The sequence below is a fragment of the Bufo bufo genome, chromosome 6, assembly GCF_905171765.1.
Source record: "Bufo bufo chromosome 6, aBufBuf1.1, whole genome shotgun sequence".
NCBI lineage: Eukaryota > Metazoa > Chordata > Amphibia > Anura > Bufonidae > Bufo > Bufo bufo.
In genome coordinates this window covers 343,582,897-343,603,794 of record NC_053394.1, presented here as the reverse complement: position 1 = coordinate 343,603,794, position 20,898 = coordinate 343,582,897, and the positions used below count along the sequence as shown (strand labels likewise).

The following is a 20,898-nucleotide window of genomic DNA, read 5'->3' as shown; positions in this document are numbered from 1 at the left end:
AAGATGGCCCTTTTATCATTTTAATGTGATGGGAAAACTGAAGCTTATGGCTCCGATCAGTATGCAAAGAAGTCTGTAGCCACAATGTAGATGTGTTACCTTTCTCTAACAAATGCTTTGTACTTTCCCTTAGTGGCCACTCAACATTCTGTAGAACCCAGCAATTCTTTCCTTAAGGGCTGGCACATATGCTGAAATGTTGCTGCTTTTTAATCCACAGGGTTAAGTATTGCCAGGTAATCCCTGGTCCTTGCTGCTTATACATCCACAGCTCACACTAGACTTCTCTACTTTCACCTAGAGAGGAAGAGGTGGAGCCAGCCCTGCCTAGCAACAGTAGCTAGAAACCTACCACTCTCCCCATATACAGCCAATAGAACACACTGTGCACATACAGTACATTAACCCTTGTGGTCGGACCTGCACTTTGTTTTGTCAGCTACTTTCGGTCTGTGGGTGTGCTTACACTTGAGATGTAAACTACACCACCATACCTTTCTTCTTCTAATGCCTGCCAGGTACTCCACATAGCAGTGGAAGCGGCTACTATGAGGCCCAAACTCATTAGGGGCCCACCCAAGAGGAGGACTAAAAGATTTTAGTGTCAGGACCCCCTCAACAATGTTATACAATGACATTATATACAGTGACATTATATATACGAGTATATACATGTAGGAAACAGACGGAGCGGCTGCTGGGAGTGGGGGTTGCACGGGAGGAGGGGGTTACAATGAAGTTGTTTGGGGGGGATGGGTGTATTCCCAAAATTTGCTGTGGGGCCCAGTCATTTCTAGTTATGCCACTAAACACGCCTATAGCAACCGTGCTGCTTAAACAACTCAAACCCGCCCGACCCCCCCGCTATAGCCCAAAGCTTGCTTGCTTCCTGTCATCCTCCTTCACTCACACAGGAGTAAGCTGGCCATGTCACTACAGGTCCTTAGCGGGGTCCAATTGCGAATGTGAGATACGTATTTTCCATGCCAGCGCACTGTCTATGCATTGGGACCCATCCTATGTATGTGTGGTCATTAGCGACGACCCATATGTTGGAGGGGGGAACTAGCGGAGGGCTATGTCATGCACTTAATGGATGGCAAGTGATGTACTAGCGTACAGACGGAAGCACAGTTGGGTCATGTGGGGCCGGTCAGCAACGTAGGGGATTTGTATCCATTCCATGGTCCTGCAGAAAAGATAGGAAAATGTCCTATTCCTGCCTGTTATGTGGACAAGAATAGGCATTTCTATCGTAGGGCAGGACGGACCGATCCGCAAAATGCAGAACGCACATGGCCAGTTTCTGTGTTTTGCGGATCCCTAAAAATGGATATGGTCGTGTGAATGGACCCTTAAAATAGTTCCTGAATAACTTAAAGGAAATAGTATACTCACAGGGGAGAATTTATAATGAGGGGAAAACGTGAAGTCTGTTTTGCGTACTTTATGGCACATTTATCAAATGTCCCATGATACTCGATAAATTTGTCCTATCCTAAATGCTCATGCACTCGACCGTATTTTCTTTGCGTGTCCATTCCGTTTTTTTTGCAGCCCGTATGCGGAACTATTCATTTCAATGGGTCTGTTTCCGTATGTCCGTATTTCCGTTCCGCAAAAAATAGAACATGTCCTAATATTGTCCATTTTGCAGACACGGATAGGCATTGTTACAATGGATCTGCAAAAAAAACGAATGCAACATGGACATCACCCATTTTTTGCGGCCCGTTTTTTGCGTTCCGTATACGGTCCGCATACGGAACCATTCATTTCAATGGTTCTGCAAAAAAAAAAACTGAATGTACTCCGTATGCATTCTGCTTCCGTATTTCCGTTCCGTTGAAAGATAGAACATGTCCGTGAAAAACGGACCGCAAAACACTGAAATAACCATACGGTAGTGTGAAAGAGGCCTAATGATGATTTTCTTCCTGCAGTCAGATGTGGTAAAAGCAGGAAAAAATGTTCTTTTATCCCCCGAGCGCTATTTTCGAGTCACGCTTGAAGTCAAGGGGGCAGCAGCCTCCTTGCTTCAAGTCACGGTAACCGCGCCCCCTTCCCTGCCCCTTCGCCTGTGACTGACAGCTCTTATGCCCGACAGCCGGCTGGCTTTGCCGAAGAGCCGTCTGTCAGTCACAGGCGAAGGGGCAGGGGCAGGGAAGGGGGCACAGTTGCCTTGACTTGAAGCAAGAAGGTTGCTGCCCCCTTGACTTCAAGCGTGACTCGAAAATAGCGTGCTCGGGGGATAAATTAACGTTTTTTCCTGCTTTTACTGCATCTGACTGCAGGAAGAAAATCATCATTAGAAACACACTGCCGGCTACTTGAAGGTACTGCTGATGGTCTGGGTGTTTTTTGCCGCTGACGGGTTCCTTTTAACTTATTAAAAATCAATAACGAAAACTATTCTTTTATTTTTTTTCCTAATCTGTTTTTATTGCTGATTGTAGTTCTGATTTTTCTGTATACATAGATTCCATTTTTTGCTATGGTACGCTAGGAATCTAGGGAGAGAAGAGGTTAAGCATGTAAGGCACAAGTGAGGCATGGCAGATTGGTGCCCATCAGCGCGTGTATGTGCCCTTCCTCAGCTCACATTACATGCTGACAGCGCCATAGATTTCACTGTAATGTGAGTTGCAGGTATAGGTTGTGGGACATGCTCTGAAGGTTTTAGTGTCACAGAGAGGGAGATTTACGATGGTGGATGACTTCTCCCCTGTGCTGGTCGCACCGATGCCTGCTTTACAAAGCATAGGCAAGAAACCAACACTGAAGCTGAGGAGAATTCCAGCCTGGTCACAACAGCTGGTTCACAGTATGCTTTTCTCTGCACATAATTAAAATGTATTATTCATTATTAGCACTATTGAATATTGGTTAGGCTTGTAAAATTGATGTCAAAAAGAATTAAAAAAACGGGAGTACTGTAAGAGGTACTACCAGAGATACCTGAAGACATGACTTGTGATGGTCCTCATTTCTTGGGATTGCCCCAGGAACGGAACTGTAGACATTCCTATCTAAAAATGAGCAGGAGAAGATCTAGAAAAGTGTTTATGACCGCGACTTATTACATGAAGCTGTTGTTTTGTACCATGTCTGTTTGCTTGAGGACTTTGTATTCGTTCTTCAAAGCTGAACAGAGACTACCACCACCCACTCATTAGGGAGGGTTTCAAAAGAAGCCAGATGGGTGATCTGAACGTTTTAGGGAAACTAGGAAACCCATGCAAACACAAGGAAAACACACAAACTCCATAAAGATATTACTCTCAGTTGGATTTAAACCCTAGACCCCAGTGCTGTAAGACAATATTGCTAACCAAGCACAGCAACATCTAAGGGAACACTTAGAAGATATCCTATCCTATTTCTGGAACTAGTCTACTAACATTTGGAAGCTTCAGAAGACCATTATATACATCTTTAATGCTTGACCAACTCATTTATATGAAATGTACATCCTCTGCACACAATATTTGCCAAAATAGCCCTGGCTTGCATACATCTACCATGTTTTCTTTAATGAAATGTTAAAGGACCACAAAACATGAAACTTGCATAAACAAAAAAAAAATCCAGCAATTCCTCCTTCTCATCTCCATCTTTCCTTTGAACCTATTTATCTCATACTAGAATTAAAGGGATTTTCTAACTTTTTATCTGATGACCTATCCTCTGGATAAGTCATCAGTATCTGATCGGTGGGGGTCCGACACTTGGGATCCCCGCCAATCGGCTGTTTGAGAAAGCAGTGGCACCCGCAGTAGAGCCGCGGCCTTCTCAAGCTTTTTCCTAGGCCAGTGGCGACACAGTTATCGGTCACATAGCCTAAGCGCATCTCAGCCACACAGAAGTGAATGGGGCTGAGCGTGATACCAAGCACAACCGTTAAAACTGATGAACTCTCCTCAGGATAGTTCATCAGTTTCTGATCGGTGGGGGTCCGACACTCGGGACCCCCGTTGATCAGCTGTTTGAGAAAGGCACTGGAGCTCGCGGTAGCACGGCAGCCTTCTCACAGCTTTTCCTAGGCCAGTTCATCGGTCACGTGGTCAAGGTACAGCTCGGACCCATAGAAGTGAATGGGGCTGAGTGCCATACCAAGCACAACCGCTCTACAATGGACAGCACGGAGAAGGCCATGCCTTCTCAAACAGCTGATCGGTGGGGGTCCCAAGTGTTAGACCCCACCGATCGGATACTGATGATCTATCCTCAAGATAGGTTATCAGTCTTGGAAAACCCTTTTAAGACAAAGTAAAAATGTATGAAATCTTCTTCTTTACTTGCCCCAGGAGCTCAGCCATGTCCTCCGTCCTCCTCTTCACTGTCCTCTTTCTAGGTGTATGACAAATGACTGCAGCCGAAGCCTACCCTCTCTGCCCTGTCCCCTGCAGTAGGACACAAAAGCCCCACCCTATTGGCTATTCCCGACCTCAGCTTGTCTCCTGTCAAACATAGAACAAATCAACAAGAGATTAATTCCTATGTTCTCTGAGACTTCTACATGCAGTTGTATAGTGTAGGTGATGCTCACCGGTAAAAACTGGAGCCCAGCCCACTGTCCACCCCCAGTAGAATAGCAGATATAAACAATAAAAAATTGGCTGGCTCACAATAATTTGCATCAACTTTTACTAGTTAATAAAGATATTTCACATTTACATAAAATATTCACCTAAAAAACCTTTGTAAGGCAAAAATAGTCATAAATAAACGTCAACGTTATGTACTGTTCCTTTAAATGCGGAGCTCACGCATAAATGATAAAAATATACAAAATAGCAGCTTCCATATAATTTGGTCGTTCTGGGCGTGTGATTAGTAACGTTACCTAATATATTGGCTTTATCATACACTTCTCTGTTAGTATGTCCGTAATGCGCTCTGTTAGATTGTGTCCATATTATGGGGCGGCTGGTTATGTTAGTTTGCGGTTAGGTAGACATGAGGAGTGTATGATAAAGCCAATATATTAGGTAACGTTACTAATCACACGCCCAGAACAAACTAATTATATGGAAGCTGCTATTTTGTATATTTTTATCATTTATGCGTGAGCTCCGCATTTAAAGGAACAGTACATAAAGTTGACGTTTATTTCTGTCTATTTTTGCCTTACAAAGGTTTTTTATGTGAATATTTTATGTAAATGTGAAATATCTTTATTAACTAGTAAAAGTTGATGCAAATTACTGTAAGACAGCCAATTTTTTATTGTTTATACCAGGACTTCTACATGACATGTTTTAGGAACATGCAGAAAATCCTGTAAACTACAAAACAGCGAGGACAAGATTGTCTCCTGTCTACTTTATCATTTATTTCTAGGTTTAATGTCCCTTTAAGCATCTACTGGGCAGGGATGAAACAAAAATACAATTAATTGTTGAGAACGTCTTCTAGCATGCTGGTAAATAACATAGATGAGACATCCCAAACATGAATTTCCCAGACCAATAAGAAAATGCAAAAGGGGTCCTACACAATAACCCAGGGCTGCACCACCAATGAGGCCAGGTGAGGCGATCGCCTCAGGCAGCACCAGGTAGGGGCAAGAGGGGGGGCAGCCGAAGGGCCATGAGCTGAAGGGAAGGGGTTAGGTTAAGAAATTGGCATTGGGGAGGGGGGACACTGTTTCAGTTTTTGCCTCAGGCAGCAGGAAGGCTAGGTGCACCAAGTAGTCACCAGGGACTGGAATAAGAACGCAAGTCTCAAATATACACCCCACCACGACACTGCCTTCACCTTGTAAGGCCCAAGTTCTCCAGATCAGGGACAGGATAAGGCTTCATGCACACAACCGTATGTGTTTTGCGGTCCGCAAATTTTGGATCCGCAAAAAAAAAAATCGGATGACGTCTGTATGTCATCTGTTTTTTTTTTGTGGATCTATTGTAACAATGCCTGTCCTTGTCCGCAAAACTGACAATAGGACATTTTTGCGGGACTACGGAACGGACAACACGGTGTGCTGTCCGCATTTTTTGCGGACCCATTGAAATGAATGGGTCCGCATCCTATCCGCAAAAAAATAAACGGAACGGACGCGGAAACAAAATACGTTTGTGTGCATGTAGCCTAATGCTATAATTATTCAATGTCTCAACTGCAACCAGTAGGTGACCATTCCATTATACTACAGACACCCACCACCACCACCCATACAATGCATAGCCTCTGTCAATGTATACATCCGTTATTACTTTCTGTATGCAAGATCCATTGTGTTCTAGGATTAGTGCTTCCAAATCATTGATGAAATAGCCTTAGATAAAGCAAGACATTGTAAATAAACGAATTTGGGGTTTTACCTAATTTGTCCTGCTTTCATGAATATACCCCAGTCATGTGTCACTCTGAGGGCCCCATAAAGTGGAGGCACTTTGAGGGTACTGTTAATGGAGTTGCACTGTCAATGAGGGCAGTCTGATGCTAATGTCAAGGGGGGCATGGTGGCACTGTTATGTAGGGTACACTGATGAGACTATTAAGGGGACACTGAAATGGCACTGTTACTGTAAGGGTTCTGTTAACAGGGTGGTACTGCCAAAGAAAGCACTCAGATAGCACTGCCAACAAAGGCAGTCTGATGCTACTGTCAAGGGAGCATGATGGCACTGTCACGTAGGGTACTCTGATCACACTGTTAAGGGGACACTGAAATGACACTGTTACTCAGATGGTACTGTTAGGGAGGAACTCTCTGATGAGACAACGTCACCTATCTGACAAAGGTCTATGTATAAGGCATGGTTGTGTACTGGTGATGCTTGACAGGTCTTGATGTGCACAGAGACATTCAGAGAAATCATCATTTAAGGGCTATGGACATTTTCGGGGCAATTTTGTATTATGATTGCATTTTACTCATTTGGGGCTAAAAACCCTTTTTTTTTAATTTGTCTTTATTAAAAAATTTCTGCAGTTTTTGTGATAAATGCAGTTAAAAAATCAGTCTATTTGAAGGCAACCCCACCTGAGTTACATCAGCTGACAGCTCACATGAAGCCTCATCACTGGCCTACCCTCATAAACACTCATTACAGCTAAACTCTGTATCAAACTGACAGGAATGGTGGGACCCTGGACATTAGGGAAGGATCCACATGGGATTAAGGTCATCCCTAGGTGGTTTATGCTATTAGTTTTGGCGGGAATTTTTCCCGCATTTTTTTACTATTGCCGTGTCCGGGCAGATTGCCTGGGATGGCAACATGGTTTTGATTGGGTCGCCACCGTCTGGGTAATTCTGCCCTGCGGTGGCAACCCTTATTTTATTGGCTGATATTTTAAGCCAATGGATATCTTTGTTTGTGTTGTCAAGACTGTGATTGGCTGGTCGGGTTGAGCTGGTGCGGATAAATATGTGGGTGCAGGTGAAGCTGGCGTCAGTTACTTCATCTGTGAAGGAAGAAGCATCGCTGTCCCGCCCACCCTTCCCGATAGGCTGTCGTTTTTTATTTTATTTTTAAGCTGGGGTATGAGTTGTTTGATAAGCTGCAATTTTTGAGCTTGAGCTTATGGCTGAGCTCGTGCTTTTTTGTATATGAGGTCAAATGAATGTTTAAATTGAGTTGGTAATTTTAAATTATTAATTTATAATGAGCTTGAGCTTATGGCTGAGCTCGTGTTTTTGAGTTCAATGGAATTTTTAATTGAGTTGTTAATGTTCAATTATTAATTTAGTAAAAAATATTTTCCAATCAAATTGACTGTTTTCAGTGTTTTTATTGATATGATTAGGAATATGTTAAGTGGGGTATGACCTTTCATCCCATATGGCTTAGGGAGTCTGTCACACTGCTTACATAGCGCTGACCGAGATCCCGTGAGTGCGCAGTTCACCGCCGGGCCCGCACATGTGATGACCATTGTGGGCAGCAGCATCGCTCCATACAGTGCGCATGCGCTGGCGGGATCTCTGTCAGTACACTAGATGACGCAAGGGGCTTACGGGGCGGGTCAAGCAACAGGCTGGGGAGGAGTTATCTAAAAAAAAGACAGAGCGGCCTGGGCACTTGCGGGCCCTCATTTGCATATGAATAAAACTGCATTTTTGCAGCTGGTCAATGTCAGAACAAAAGAACAAAGGTACCTTTTGACTCATGCACATTTATGCTACAGCGCTATGTAAGCAGTGTATACGGTGAAATTGTGGTGACAGGATATCAGACAAGAGGCTTCACATGAGCCCTCAGCTGATGTAACTCAGGAAGGATTGTTTGCAAATTTTTAACCGCATTTATCACAAAAACTGCCGGAAATTTTTAATAAAGACAAATTGAAAAACACGTTTTTTAGCCCAAAATGAGTAAAATGCAATCATAAAAAAAAACTCCCCCCCAAGGTGTCCATAGCCTTTAACTCTAACAAGATTACAGCTTCCAATATGACGTTCAAGATGACAACATGATGAAAACATATTGCATTACATCCACTACGTGTTCAAGTACACATTTTCTTACATTTCACAAATTTTTATTTACTGGTAGTTGCGATCTCAGACCTGTCACCTGCTCCTTTAGATCACATTGCATCTTCCATAGACAACAAGTCTTTGTGTTAAAACTTACACGCTCTGCTTAGGTTGTTTGTATATAAAATTTTCATGAGCATATTTTATCCAGAGAAGTCATTGAGGATGCACAGCTTGTATATTGTGCAAATGATTCCCCCACCTATATCCTCTCCTTTCCCCCCACCTGCCTGCCCATTGTCTGTACACAGTTGCAGATTCATGGTAATAAAATATTAATAGGGGATTTTCAGTACACAGAGTGTCTACTTCTCCCGGCAGAGCCAGATCTGTCGTACAATAAACGCAAACCCCACCGAGGGTCTGATTAACATGCTGGCGGCATTACAGGAACCCATACAGGCATCTGATTATGAGTGCAGATCTCATGTAGATAGGAGAAAACCGCACTGCCTTTCTTTAACCCACTCGCCTCTAAAAGTGCAACACCGTGAATACAGTCTGATCCTGTCCTGATAATCTGCAGTCAGGAGATCACTGGACATTATATAGAAACATAGCACTGTCTGATCCTGTCCTGATAATCTGTAGTCAGGAGATCACTGGACATTATATAGAGACCCAGCACTGTCTGATCCTGTCCTGATAATCTGTAGTCAGAAAATAACTGGAGATTATATAGAGACCCAGCACTATCTGATCCTGTCCTGATAATCTGTAGTCAGGAGATCACTGGACATTATATAGAGACCCAGCACTGTCTGATCCTGTCCTGATAATCTGTAGTCAGGAAATGACAAATATAGGACAACACTGTAGTGATCATCTGCAGTCTCCTGGACATCCAACGAAACCAGACAGTATCTGAACTTCCCATATCTACAAATGTATGATTTATGCACAGTCAAGTGTGACATAAATATTAAAACCTCATTCATCACCTTCATGCAAAAGGGCTTTTAAAGATTACACAGATTAGGATCGCCATACAATGGGCAGGTGATGTGATCTGACCCTTTTTGGAGCAATTAAATGGGCCAACACAGGCTTTTGCATTTTCAGCCACTGGATGGCTGCGTTCCAGACCACCTCTGAGTTTCTACAAGGCATAGACAACTGTGTTTGAGTATATACAGTGTATATATAGTATATAGATATTTTTGTGTATATATATATATATATATATATATATACAGTACAGACCAAAAGTTTGGACACACCTTCTCATTCAAAGAGTTTTCTTTATTTTCATGACTATGAAGGCATTAAAACTATGAATTAACACATGTGGAATTATATACATAACAAACAAGTGTGAAACAACTGAAAATATGTCATATTCTAGGTTCTTCAAAGTAGCCACCTTTTGCTTTGATTACTGCTTTGCACACTCTTGGCATTCTCTTGATGAGCTTCAAGAGGTAGTCCCCTGAAATGGTTTTCACTTCACAGGTGTGCCCTGTCAGGTTTAATAAGTGGGATTTCTTGCCTTATAAATGGGGTTGGGACCATCAGTTGTGTTGAGGAGAAGTCAGGTGGATACACAGCTGATAGTCCTACTGAATAGACTGTTAGAATTTGTATTATGGCAAGAAAAAAGCAGCCAAGTAAAGAAAAACGAGTGGCCATCATTACTTTAAGAAATGAAGGTCAGTCAGTCAGCCGAAAAATTGGGAAAACTTTGAAAGTAAGGGCTATTTGACCATGAAGGAGAGTGATGGGGTGCTGCGCCAGATGACCTGGCCTCCACAGTCACCGGACCTGAACCCAATCGAGATGGTTTGGGGTGAGCTGGACCGCAGAGTGAAGGCAAAAGGGCCAACAAGTGCTAAGCATTTCTGGGAACTCCTTCAAGACTGTTGGAAGACCATTTCAGGGGACTACCTCTTGAAGCTCATCAAGAGAATGCCAAGAGTGTGCAAAGCAGTAATCAAAGCAAAAGGTGGCTACTTTGAAGAACCTAGAATATGAAATATTTTCAGTTGTTTCACACTTGTTTGTTATGTATATAATTCCACATGTGTTAATTCATAGTTTTGATGCCTTCAGTGTGAATCTACAATTTTCATAGTCATGAAAATAAAGAAAACTCTTTGAATGAGAAGGTGTGTCCAAACTTTTGGTCTGTACTGTATACACATACAGTAATCAAATAAAAAGTAACGTGTCACAAAGCCTAGGGTATACAACAAATGACTTAAAGCGGCTATCAGATCACCCCTATTAAACCAGGCACATAGTCTGGTAGGGGTGATCCTGCAGTTTAAAGTGATACCTTTCTCCTCACTGTCGCCCCCATAGTTGTTGATAAAATCTTACTTTTAATCCTATGCTGGCAGGCAATTTTGAGCACCGGGAGGCTGGCTTTTTCAATATGAGCACCACTCTGAGACGCCTAAACACCCCCCTCTCCTTGGTTGACACCGCTAGACCAAGTCAAAGTCGTACTCTAGCGCTGTCAATCTGGGGGGGTTGTGTAGATGTCGGTAGGCGTCGCATAGCGGTGCTCGTACTGAAAAAGCCAGCCTCCTGGTGCTCGAAATTGCCTTCCAGCAAAGTAATAAAAGTATGATTTAATTAACCGCCATGGTGGAGACAGTGAGAAGGAAGGTATCATTTTAAACTGTAGGATCAACCCTACGAGGCTATGAGCCTGGATTAAGGATATATGTCACCAATGGACCCTGTCTATGGAATGCCCTAATGAAGGGAATATGAGGATACATGTGCACCCATAAACGGTTCCCAAATATTCTAAAAGATGACAGACACCTTTAACTCAGACACTTCTTCTGTTGATCCGAGGCCCGTTTCCTAAGTTCTGATACTTTTTCCTAATATGCAAATTAGGCCTTTGGTGCAACGTGAGTGTCACCATTGCCCTTTTTGCACCCAAGCGCCACTTATTTCTGTCGTCAAGCCCATCCCTAGCTTCTTTAATTGACAGGGCCAAAGCAGTGAGGGAGGGGCTGGCTACAGAAAAGAGTCAAACTTGGGTGCAACAAGAGAAATGGTGACGCCCTCATTGCACCAAAGGCACCTCATCTGCATATTAAGAAAAAATATCATAACTCGGGAACGGAGCCTCATATACTTCCATTATCATCTATACAAGGAAGAACTGATGTTGCAATAGCAGATGAGGTGCTCCAGGAAGGGACTAGTCAGCTACCCAGGCTAAATACTAGTTTAATATTCCATAAAATTTCAAGTCACAATTTAATAATTACAACAGTTTTTATAACTAAAGGTCTTTTTAGACGGCCAGATGCCGAAACGAGCACCAATCGATTATAAAACAAGCATAGGAGACCTTAAAGGGGTATCCTGGTAACAAGACATTATGCCACACCCACTGGATACGGGATAGCTGTTAGATCAGTGCGGGTTCAACCGCTAGGACCCTCACGATCACTAGAATGGAAGTGTAGTGTCTACGATTTGAATGGACCTTAGGTCAGGAATGGCATCACCCACCACTACATTCAAACTTTAAAGGGGTTATCCCACACAGGTAATATACTTACCCCACTCCCGGCGCCGCTCCTGGTCCCCACACCACTGCTTCTCCCTAAACACAGATGAAAACATCCGGTGACTGGAGGGAGCAGCCAATGGCAGGCAGGGACGGTGACGGGGTGATGCTAGGGAGGCGCATCCCCATCCCTGCCTGCCATTGGCTGCTCCCCCCCCTTCCACACCCGACATCGGTGGACCAGGAACGGCGTAGGGAGCGGGGTAAGTATATAACCTGTGAGGGGCCCGGCACATGGGGGGAATGTTTCTGAAATCGGATAACCCCTTTACTATAAAAATGCAGGCAGCATGTTATAGAGCAGAAGGAGCTGAGCAGATTGATATATTGTTTTAGGGGAAAAGATTCAATAAAACTTGTAATTCATTCATTTAAATACCTGTCCTTTCAGAGCTTTGGAGTCCAGTGGGCGGTCCTATCAGTGATTGACAGACTTCTTTATACCACTGTGCATATAGAGATAGCTGTCAATCGCTGACAGGACCGCCCACTGGACTCCTAAGACTGTTCAACACATGTTGCCACCTTGTTGGATAAGTCAGAACATCTTTATCAAAGGTTGATCATTGCTCATCAGTCATGAAAGGTTCTGCTCCGAAGAGTTGACTTGGCATGGTCAAGCAGGGCTGCCATAAACATAGTGACCCCCAATCAGGTATATTCTATGATACAAATGTCTGCAATGCAAACCTGTCATAGGTATGTAGCATATTATACTAGGAACGATAAAGGCCACACTTTCCACCTAGGCCGATCTTTATATTTCACTGGTTACCCTCTTCTTCATGAATACATCAATACATTCCTCAAAAGATTGCCCTTTTAGAAAACATTTTCACTGCAAAAGGACTCTTCAAGCTTAATTATCTGTTGAATATGGTTTTAGGAAAATAGGCAATTAGGGAATATTCCGTTACATCTTTATTTTCTTAGCTGCCAGCATATAGAACAAATGAATGCCCATCGTGGCACATCACCATGATAGAACCAAGTCAGCAAAAAGAGAGATTATTAAACCGGAGAAAGTAATGTAAATGAGTGTACATTACCGATGTAATTGTTAATGCTGTGTACGCATCCAGAGAGTTATTAGACGACAGTGACATTATTGCGGTACTGTGTGATCATTATTCATTATACCGAGTGATTGTCTACACAGACCAGACTCTAGCCTCCATAGACCAAGATGAAGAGATAACCACCATGCCAAGAGATCAGTTCTACATCCATCGGTATCGATTAGCAGAGCTGCCATTAGGGAATACAGAGGCCCAGATAAGTAAATAAGTGGCTATAAGGAGTGGATTACCTTCCCCCCAGGACGGTGGGCTTGGAGTTAGGTGGTTGTGGACACCTGTTTGAGTCTGGTTTTATTGAATTGTGTATATTTTTTGATGGTGTACAGTGGCTGTTCCTTTGAGACCATCCAGAATGTACAGGGGCGAAAAGGGGTAGGAGGCAAGATAGGAGGCATAAGAACGTGGAGTGTTTTCCCGGTGTGGATGAGTCAACACCATCTGTGGTAAAAAAGAGCAGAGTGGGACTCGGTCAACCAGAACTCGAGAGGAGTCCAGGAGAGGCAGGACCGGTAGAAGAAGGGACTTCTTCATGACCCAAGAAATCTGAAGATGAAACCGAAAGAATAAGCTCTCTCATAGCTTAAGAGTGACATGGAGAGGAACCACCCACTTGAGCCACTCCGGTTTAAGACATTTGCCGAAATGTAACCCGCTAGGATTAGCCTCCATTTGGAATATTGTAACTCAACTGTGAGAAGTGTGAACTTCATGTAAGGGAAGGTGTAAAGAAGTTCCATTTTATTGCAAAGGAAGCCATACCTTCTGAGTTAGTTCTTCAGCACAATTTCAAAGGAATAAGCCTCTCGCGCTTTTTAGAACTACAAAGTTTTACTCATAAAGAGAAATAGCCCTTTTTATAAGACAATGATGTGCAAACTTGGTTTTCAACATGGTGTAATTGAGCAGGCCCCAAGTACTTAGTGGTCCCCTTACCCCCGTGGACCAAATAAATATATGGTATGTGTCTGAGAGGTTGCATAAGCATCCTTCATCAGATGCCCACTAAATGTAAGATACACATACAAGGGAGTGAAGGGGGCCCTGATCATCTGCCCTTATGGGACCAAGCTATTTCTAACAGCGGGGCAGCAAATTAGTAGAGACAGGAACATTTCCACCTAAGTAAAAACTCATCCAGCAACAAGTGACAAGAGAAACCCTTACACAGAAGCATTCGGCCGACATCTATCTAAGGCTGGCCATACATATGAGATAATACTTGTTGCCATCTTTATAGAAATGGCTTCTGAGAGGTCAGTAGTGCGGTGCGTAAAGCAAGACGCTGTTATTGTCTCCCGGGAACTGACATGGCCCCTAACATAGACCATGTTCCCAATAAAGTGGACCATGCCACCTCTGTGACGCAGCACCGCCACATCAATGTGAAGTTTGATAATGCAGCATCCCACCGCCACACACATCCAATGCTGTTTTCTGTGGGGTTTCAGCTGGTTTTAGAAGTGTCTTGGAAATTTGGCAACTTTTCCAGAAGTCCAGGTGGACTTTCTTTTTTTTTTGGAGACTCCTGGATGCTTTAGGAGAGTTGGTAAGTATGCAATAGATAGCTGTCAGCTAAACGCTTGATGAGCCAACAGTCATCACCCGCAGTGCCTCCATACACATGTAAGCTCAGCTAGGCATGCGTCCTGAATGGGGAGAGCCTCTACCAGACACTTCTGCCAGTATCTTTAACAAAAGCATCACACAGTTGAAATCCAACAGCCCAAACCTTAGTTCCCCTCAAATCTACCCTCGGGGTGATAGTCGGAAGCTCCTATAGACATATCTAATGTGTATGGACAGATATTTTGAGGATTGACACAGTGGCCATAATTACATTTACTAAAACAATGCCCAAACTGCTAGTCGTAAAGCCAGAATCAAAGGCCCCTCGTGCCCCGACTACTTACAAACAGGGATCTTCTCTATTGCAGGGAAGGGTTTCATGAACCTTCTTGGCTCTGCTGAATGTCTCAACGAGGTGGTGGTATACTATGAATATATGAAACATTCTGGACCACAGTGCATTTTGATCAATACTGGTATTTTATGGTGGTATTTTCTACCTCTGAGATAAGGGTCATATAGATCAGACTATTTGTCAAAGTGGCAATTTTTTTGGACTGTCTAGTGTGTAATTGTAAGAGACCTGACCTGGTGCCTGACTCACTTTTACTGAAATTATACAAGGTTGTCTGAGATTTTGATATTGCTGGCCTATTCTCAGTACAGGTTATTAGTATCAGATCAGCGGGGGTCCGACTATCAGCATCCTCGCTGACCAGCTGTCTGAAGAGGTCACACACTCCAGTGAGCGCCGCAGCCTCTTCCTAGACCAGTGACTCCAAGTTCATTGATCACGCTCCCTAAGCAATATGAAGCACAGCTGCTATCTAATGTACGGCCGTGGTCCTTCGTAAACTGTGGCTGCAGCTTTTACCGAAGCGCCATGGCCTCCTCAAACGGAGTTCCTGGGTGTCGGTTCCCACACTGATCTGTCATTGACGATCTACCTTGAAGAAATGGTCAGAAATGGTCAGTTAACAAATAATAATAAACAACCTCATCTAAAGCCAAAGCAGCACCCCGATGCCTGTTTATTGTCTACTGTGGTCTCCGCTATCCTGAGGATAGGTCATGAATATCAGAATCTTGGAAAACCCCTTTAAACACTATAGGCATAACGGTGCAATGACTCTTAAAGGGATTGTCTTATGGAGAGGACATTTCCCATCCACTAGTTTAAGGCATATGGATGTCATAGAGGGGCGGTCTACCGGTTACGATCCCTCTCGTTAAATCAAAGTGGACAGCCACTAACAAAGAGCTGCAGCAGTGTACACCAGGGCAGAATACAAATGGAGTATACACAGTAATCCCCCCAAGGGGTGTGCGCACCATTGAACCACACCTGGTCATACTTTATACTGTTTACCCCCATTTTTCTCTCTATAATAATAAATTATATCCACTTTCTCTGACAAATGGTCATAGATGCTGAGGCTTCCTCTAAATGGTGTTTCTGCTGAGAGTCAATTTTTCCAATTCCTTTGTACTAGAAAACCAGTATAATTGCATTGATAAATCTCTCCGTTTTCTAAAAAAAAAAGAAAAAAAAAAAACTGCAACAGGGGCGGCTCTCTTTCCGAAAAAGCCTTGCATTAAATGGGCGGCTTGTGTATTAAAGGGGTTTTCTAGGACTCCTATAATGATGATCATTCTTTAGGATATCGGCTCAGTCCTATACAAGTGAATGGGGAGTGTGCCTGGCTCCGGTAAGCTGCATGCTCATCAGTCAGCCGAGAGTCGGACCCCCACCAATCTGATACTGGTTACTTATCCTACGGATAGCCCTGTAAAACCCCTTCAAAAGTTGTGGCGCCCAGTATTTTGACATTGATGGACCATCCACAATATCAGATTGGTGGGGGTCTGACTTCCAACACCCATGCCGATCAGTTGTTTGAAGAGGCTAAAGAGCACCGGGGGCCTCTTCATTAATTGGTCACATGGTCTATTTGCAACTCAGTCCCATTCAAGTGAATGGACCTGGACCGCAATATCAAGCACAACCACTACACAATGAAGGGAGCTGTGCTTGGTAAGCGGCACAGAGGCCACAGCACTCCTACCAGCTGGGGTGCCGGGACGCTGACCCCTACCAATCAGATATTGATGACCTATCCTGAGGACAGGCCATCAGTACCAAAACCCTAGAAAACCCTTTAATTCACTGATTTCTCTTCTTGCCCCTAAGTGAAAGGGATTATGTGCCTTGTTCAGGACCCCAAAAACGGAGGTTACTTCTTGGGAGTCATGGAACAAGTTCTATAACCCATTACTGGCCATGAAAAGGGATCAAACGGCCGGATTTAAAGAGCTGTGTCCTGGTAACAAGTCCCTTTTACATCTCAGGGTATGTTCACATGGCGGATTTTGCGCATTTCAGTCCATGAATTCCGCTGATGGAAAACTCTGCCGTGCGAGCATTCATTTATTTCTCTTCTGTATGTAACCCCCAATGCACCAGGGCCATTTGTCAGGTTTTTTCACTATAGACTATTATACATTTTCCTTTATTAGTGCAGGAACCTCACTGTCTGCATGATGCATTGCGTTACTTAGTTCGTGTTCCCATTACTTTCTCTCTTACGCTCTTTTACGTCTCCATCTCCTGGTAACTTGGATCATTCCATATATCATCCCCAGGGATTGTAATGAGGAGCTGGTGGGCATTATTAACCCTTCATATGTTGATAGGGGCCCCACTTCTAACTCTATGGGCGTCATATCTAAAACCACTCTACCTTTCCGTAGTCCCAGTCACCCCCACCTTCTCGGATTCTGATCTTAAACCTGCTCTGGCTTGGAGTCCCTTTAAATATTACATTAACAACGAGCTATTCCCTGATACATTGTCATATCTCCGTTTATACATTACAGCGATTCTGATAAGAACCCATGAGGGGGATTTCAGCAGAATAGAGGCGGCGGTGAAGGACCACAGATTGGAGCGCTGCCATCCACTTGCAAAGGGACAATCCCTGTATAGGATGGAACCTCTCCCAATATTTTATATGGCTGGGTGGACAACAGTTAGAGACATTTTCACTAGTTTTACATCTATATATCTATAGGTTAGCAACAACATGTGTTTCTCTTGTGTCTTCTTGCTGCCATAATTCTAATCATCCTATGTATATATATATATGTATATCTACAGTGCCTTCACCCTAAATCTAGAAAGAGACGCACCCCCTTCTCCTACACATTTCATCTTCTGCACACTGGCTTCAATTACACCCACAGTCACTTCATGCAAAGTGCAATCCTGTGCAGTAATCTATTTGCACTTACACAGCGCATAGCAACTCAAGAGCGTATGTGTAGAGACAGACAGACGGACAGACAGGAAGACTTATGGATTAGAAAGACATGTATACATGAGACTGAAAGAATGATAGACAGATAAAAAAAAGAGATGAATAGATGGATGGATAGATAGATAGATAGATAGATATGAGAGATAGATATGATAGATAGATAGATAGACAGATGAAAGATAGATAGATAGATAGATAGATAGATAAAATAGATAGATAGATAGATAGATAGATAGATAGATAGATAGATAGATAGATAGATAAGGAAAGATAAATAGATTAGCAGAAGGATGGACATGCAATAGTTGAAAACAAAGATTTTAAAGAAATAGAAGATAAATGGAAACAAGATAGCTATGAGAGATGGATAGAGATTAGATAGATAGATAGAGGAGATTGGCAGAAGGATAGACATGCAATAGTTAAATACAAAGAGATTAAAGAAAGACAGAAGATAAACTGATAAGAGATAGATAGATAGATAGATAGATATGAGAGATGAAAGAGAGATAGATAATAGATAGATAGATAGATAGATAGATAGATAGATAAAATAGATATGATAGATATATACAGAGAGATAGACAGATCTGAGATAAATAGATTAATAGATAGATGAAAGAGAGATAGATATATAGATAGATATATAGATAGATAGATAGATAGATAGATAGATAGATAGATAGGAGAGATAGATACACAGGGATAGATAGACAGATGAAAGATAGATAGATAGATAGATAGACAGATAGATAGACAGATAGATAGATAGATAGATAGATAGATACAATGGATAGATAGATAGATAGATAGACAGATAGATAGACAGACAGATAGATAGATAGATAGATAGATAGACAGATAGATAGACAGATAGATAGATAGATACAATGGATAGATAGATAGATAGATAGATAGATAGATAGATAGATAGATAGATAGATAGATAGATAGATAGATAGATAGACAGATGAAAGATAGACAGATATGATAGATATAGAGGGAAGGATCTTATGTATCAATGGGGAGAGATTGTCACTAATCTCCATCAGCAGAGTCTTCTCCCCCATCATCTGGATCTCCGCACTACATCCCCCCCCCCCGGTATTATTAATCGTCCTCGCCCCCCACCACAATGCCCCTACACCTATGATCACCCTCATTACATAAGTGGCATCTATCACCGCCAGTCTTTACAGGAAAGCATCAGGAAACCACTAATACCCCCTAAATTCCATGCCACCAGATCCCAGTGCCCACACAGATCCCCGCACACTGTACGGCATATACTGTGCCAGGGGGTCAGATCGTGCCACCAATGACAATCACTGGAAAATATCATCAGCTATATGCCAAACTTCCATGGTACAGTATGAGCTGGCAGAGCACTAACTGGGTATATGAGACAGGTACATACACAGACTGCCCTTACTACACCAAGTTCTGGATCTGTCCCAATGTGATGCCCACCACCCTACAAGGATGACCTCCCACCCCCCAAAAATGCTAAATAATAAAGTATTTCCTTTAAGAATCAGTATCTGTTGCGATATGGCCACATCATTGCAATATTATAGCATTAACCCTTTACCACCCGCCACCATGCAACTCTCCTGCAATGTCATTATAAATTATTAATTCCCATTTCTAACCTAGAAATATGCAAATTACCCAATCAGCGGTGCCCATTTTTTTTATGAAGCCCCCCACAAAATCCACCTAGAACCCCCTGTAAGCAGAGCCCATTACAGACCCTGTGCTGTGGGGTACAGACGTCACCCCCTGAAAAGTGACCCTCATATAGACATACAGCAGGCACCCCCCAAAAAACTCAAAGCCCCCTCCCCACAAGGCATCCCCAGCCAAAGCCTTCCCTTATAATACCATCAGCTGTGTTGTGCTTGTCTCCGACGCTCAGATGGATGTAGACCCCCAGGCAGTGCAGGACCCCCAGGCTCAGTCCCCAGGCTCCCATGGTGCTGTCACCCGGGGGGCTCCGGCCGCTCTCCCACTGCAGGATGCGATCGCTGCGGAAGGATACGCTGCTGCATGTGATGTGACGCCGGCGGAGGGATCAGATTCAGCGCTGAAAAAAAATCTTTTTTTTTTTTTTCTTTTCTTTTTTTTTTTTTTTTTAAAGAGACCGCAAATCCTGAAAATAGGATTTTTTCCAGAGATGATCGGTGTGAATGCGCTTTGTACAGAGCTGGTGGGGAAGTTCAGTGGTGCTAAGACCCCACAGGAAAGCTTTAACTTTGCTTGGTACAAGTGATGCTAGAGTCCCATGCATTGCCTGGCAGCTGCTGCCCTGTGGTGGACATTTCACAGGTTTTACTGTTCAGCCAAGAGATTTCTGCTGCCCACAGAAAGGTACCACAATGGACTACCTGTAAGTTATGTTACATGGCTGTTCTGTGCGCCATATCCCTCAAAATGTCACGACATGACGCGTTTTAGGAACCGTCTAACCATTGGGTCTAACCAGTCGCTAAAATTGGGCATCTCTTTCATAAATCTATTAACTGGCATTTCTAACCCTGAAATGTTGCAGACCTGGGCAGACTGGCCATAGACAGTACAGGGAAATCATACCTCCCAACTTTCTAAATGAACAGAGAGGCACACATCGTGCGGCCACGCATCTAACTCCGCCCAAACCATAACTATGCATAGTAATTATTCCCCCTTCATGCCACCGAACAGTATTTATGCCCACATTGTGCCCCCAGGGGCGTAGCTAAAGGCTCATGGGCCCTGGTGCAAGAGTTCAGCTTGGGCCCCCTTCCCTCAGTGCTTTGTGTGTCTTCTTATGCAGCACAAGGGTCTTTGGGCCCCCTCAGGCTCCTGGGCCCGGTAGCGACTGTTACCTCTGCACCCCCTATAGCTGCACCCCTGTGTGCCCCCAGTTGT

The 20,898-nt window shown here is 43.3% G+C and overlaps 1 protein-coding gene across 1 annotated transcript in view; it reads right to left on the bottom strand.

Moving 5' to 3' along the window:
* The window catches only part of VSTM2L (V-set and transmembrane domain containing 2 like), a 61,072-nt gene extending 41,060 nt beyond the window's left edge, over window positions 1–20,012 (bottom strand). Inside the window, exon 1 of the mRNA XM_040436301.1 lies at window positions 19,873–20,012. Coding sequence (XP_040292235.1) covers window positions 19,873–19,963 — 91 coding nt within the window. The 5' untranslated portion in view covers window positions 19,964–20,012. The remainder of the gene's footprint in view (window positions 1–19,872) is intronic.
* Between the last annotated feature and the right edge of the window lie 886 nt (window positions 20,013–20,898).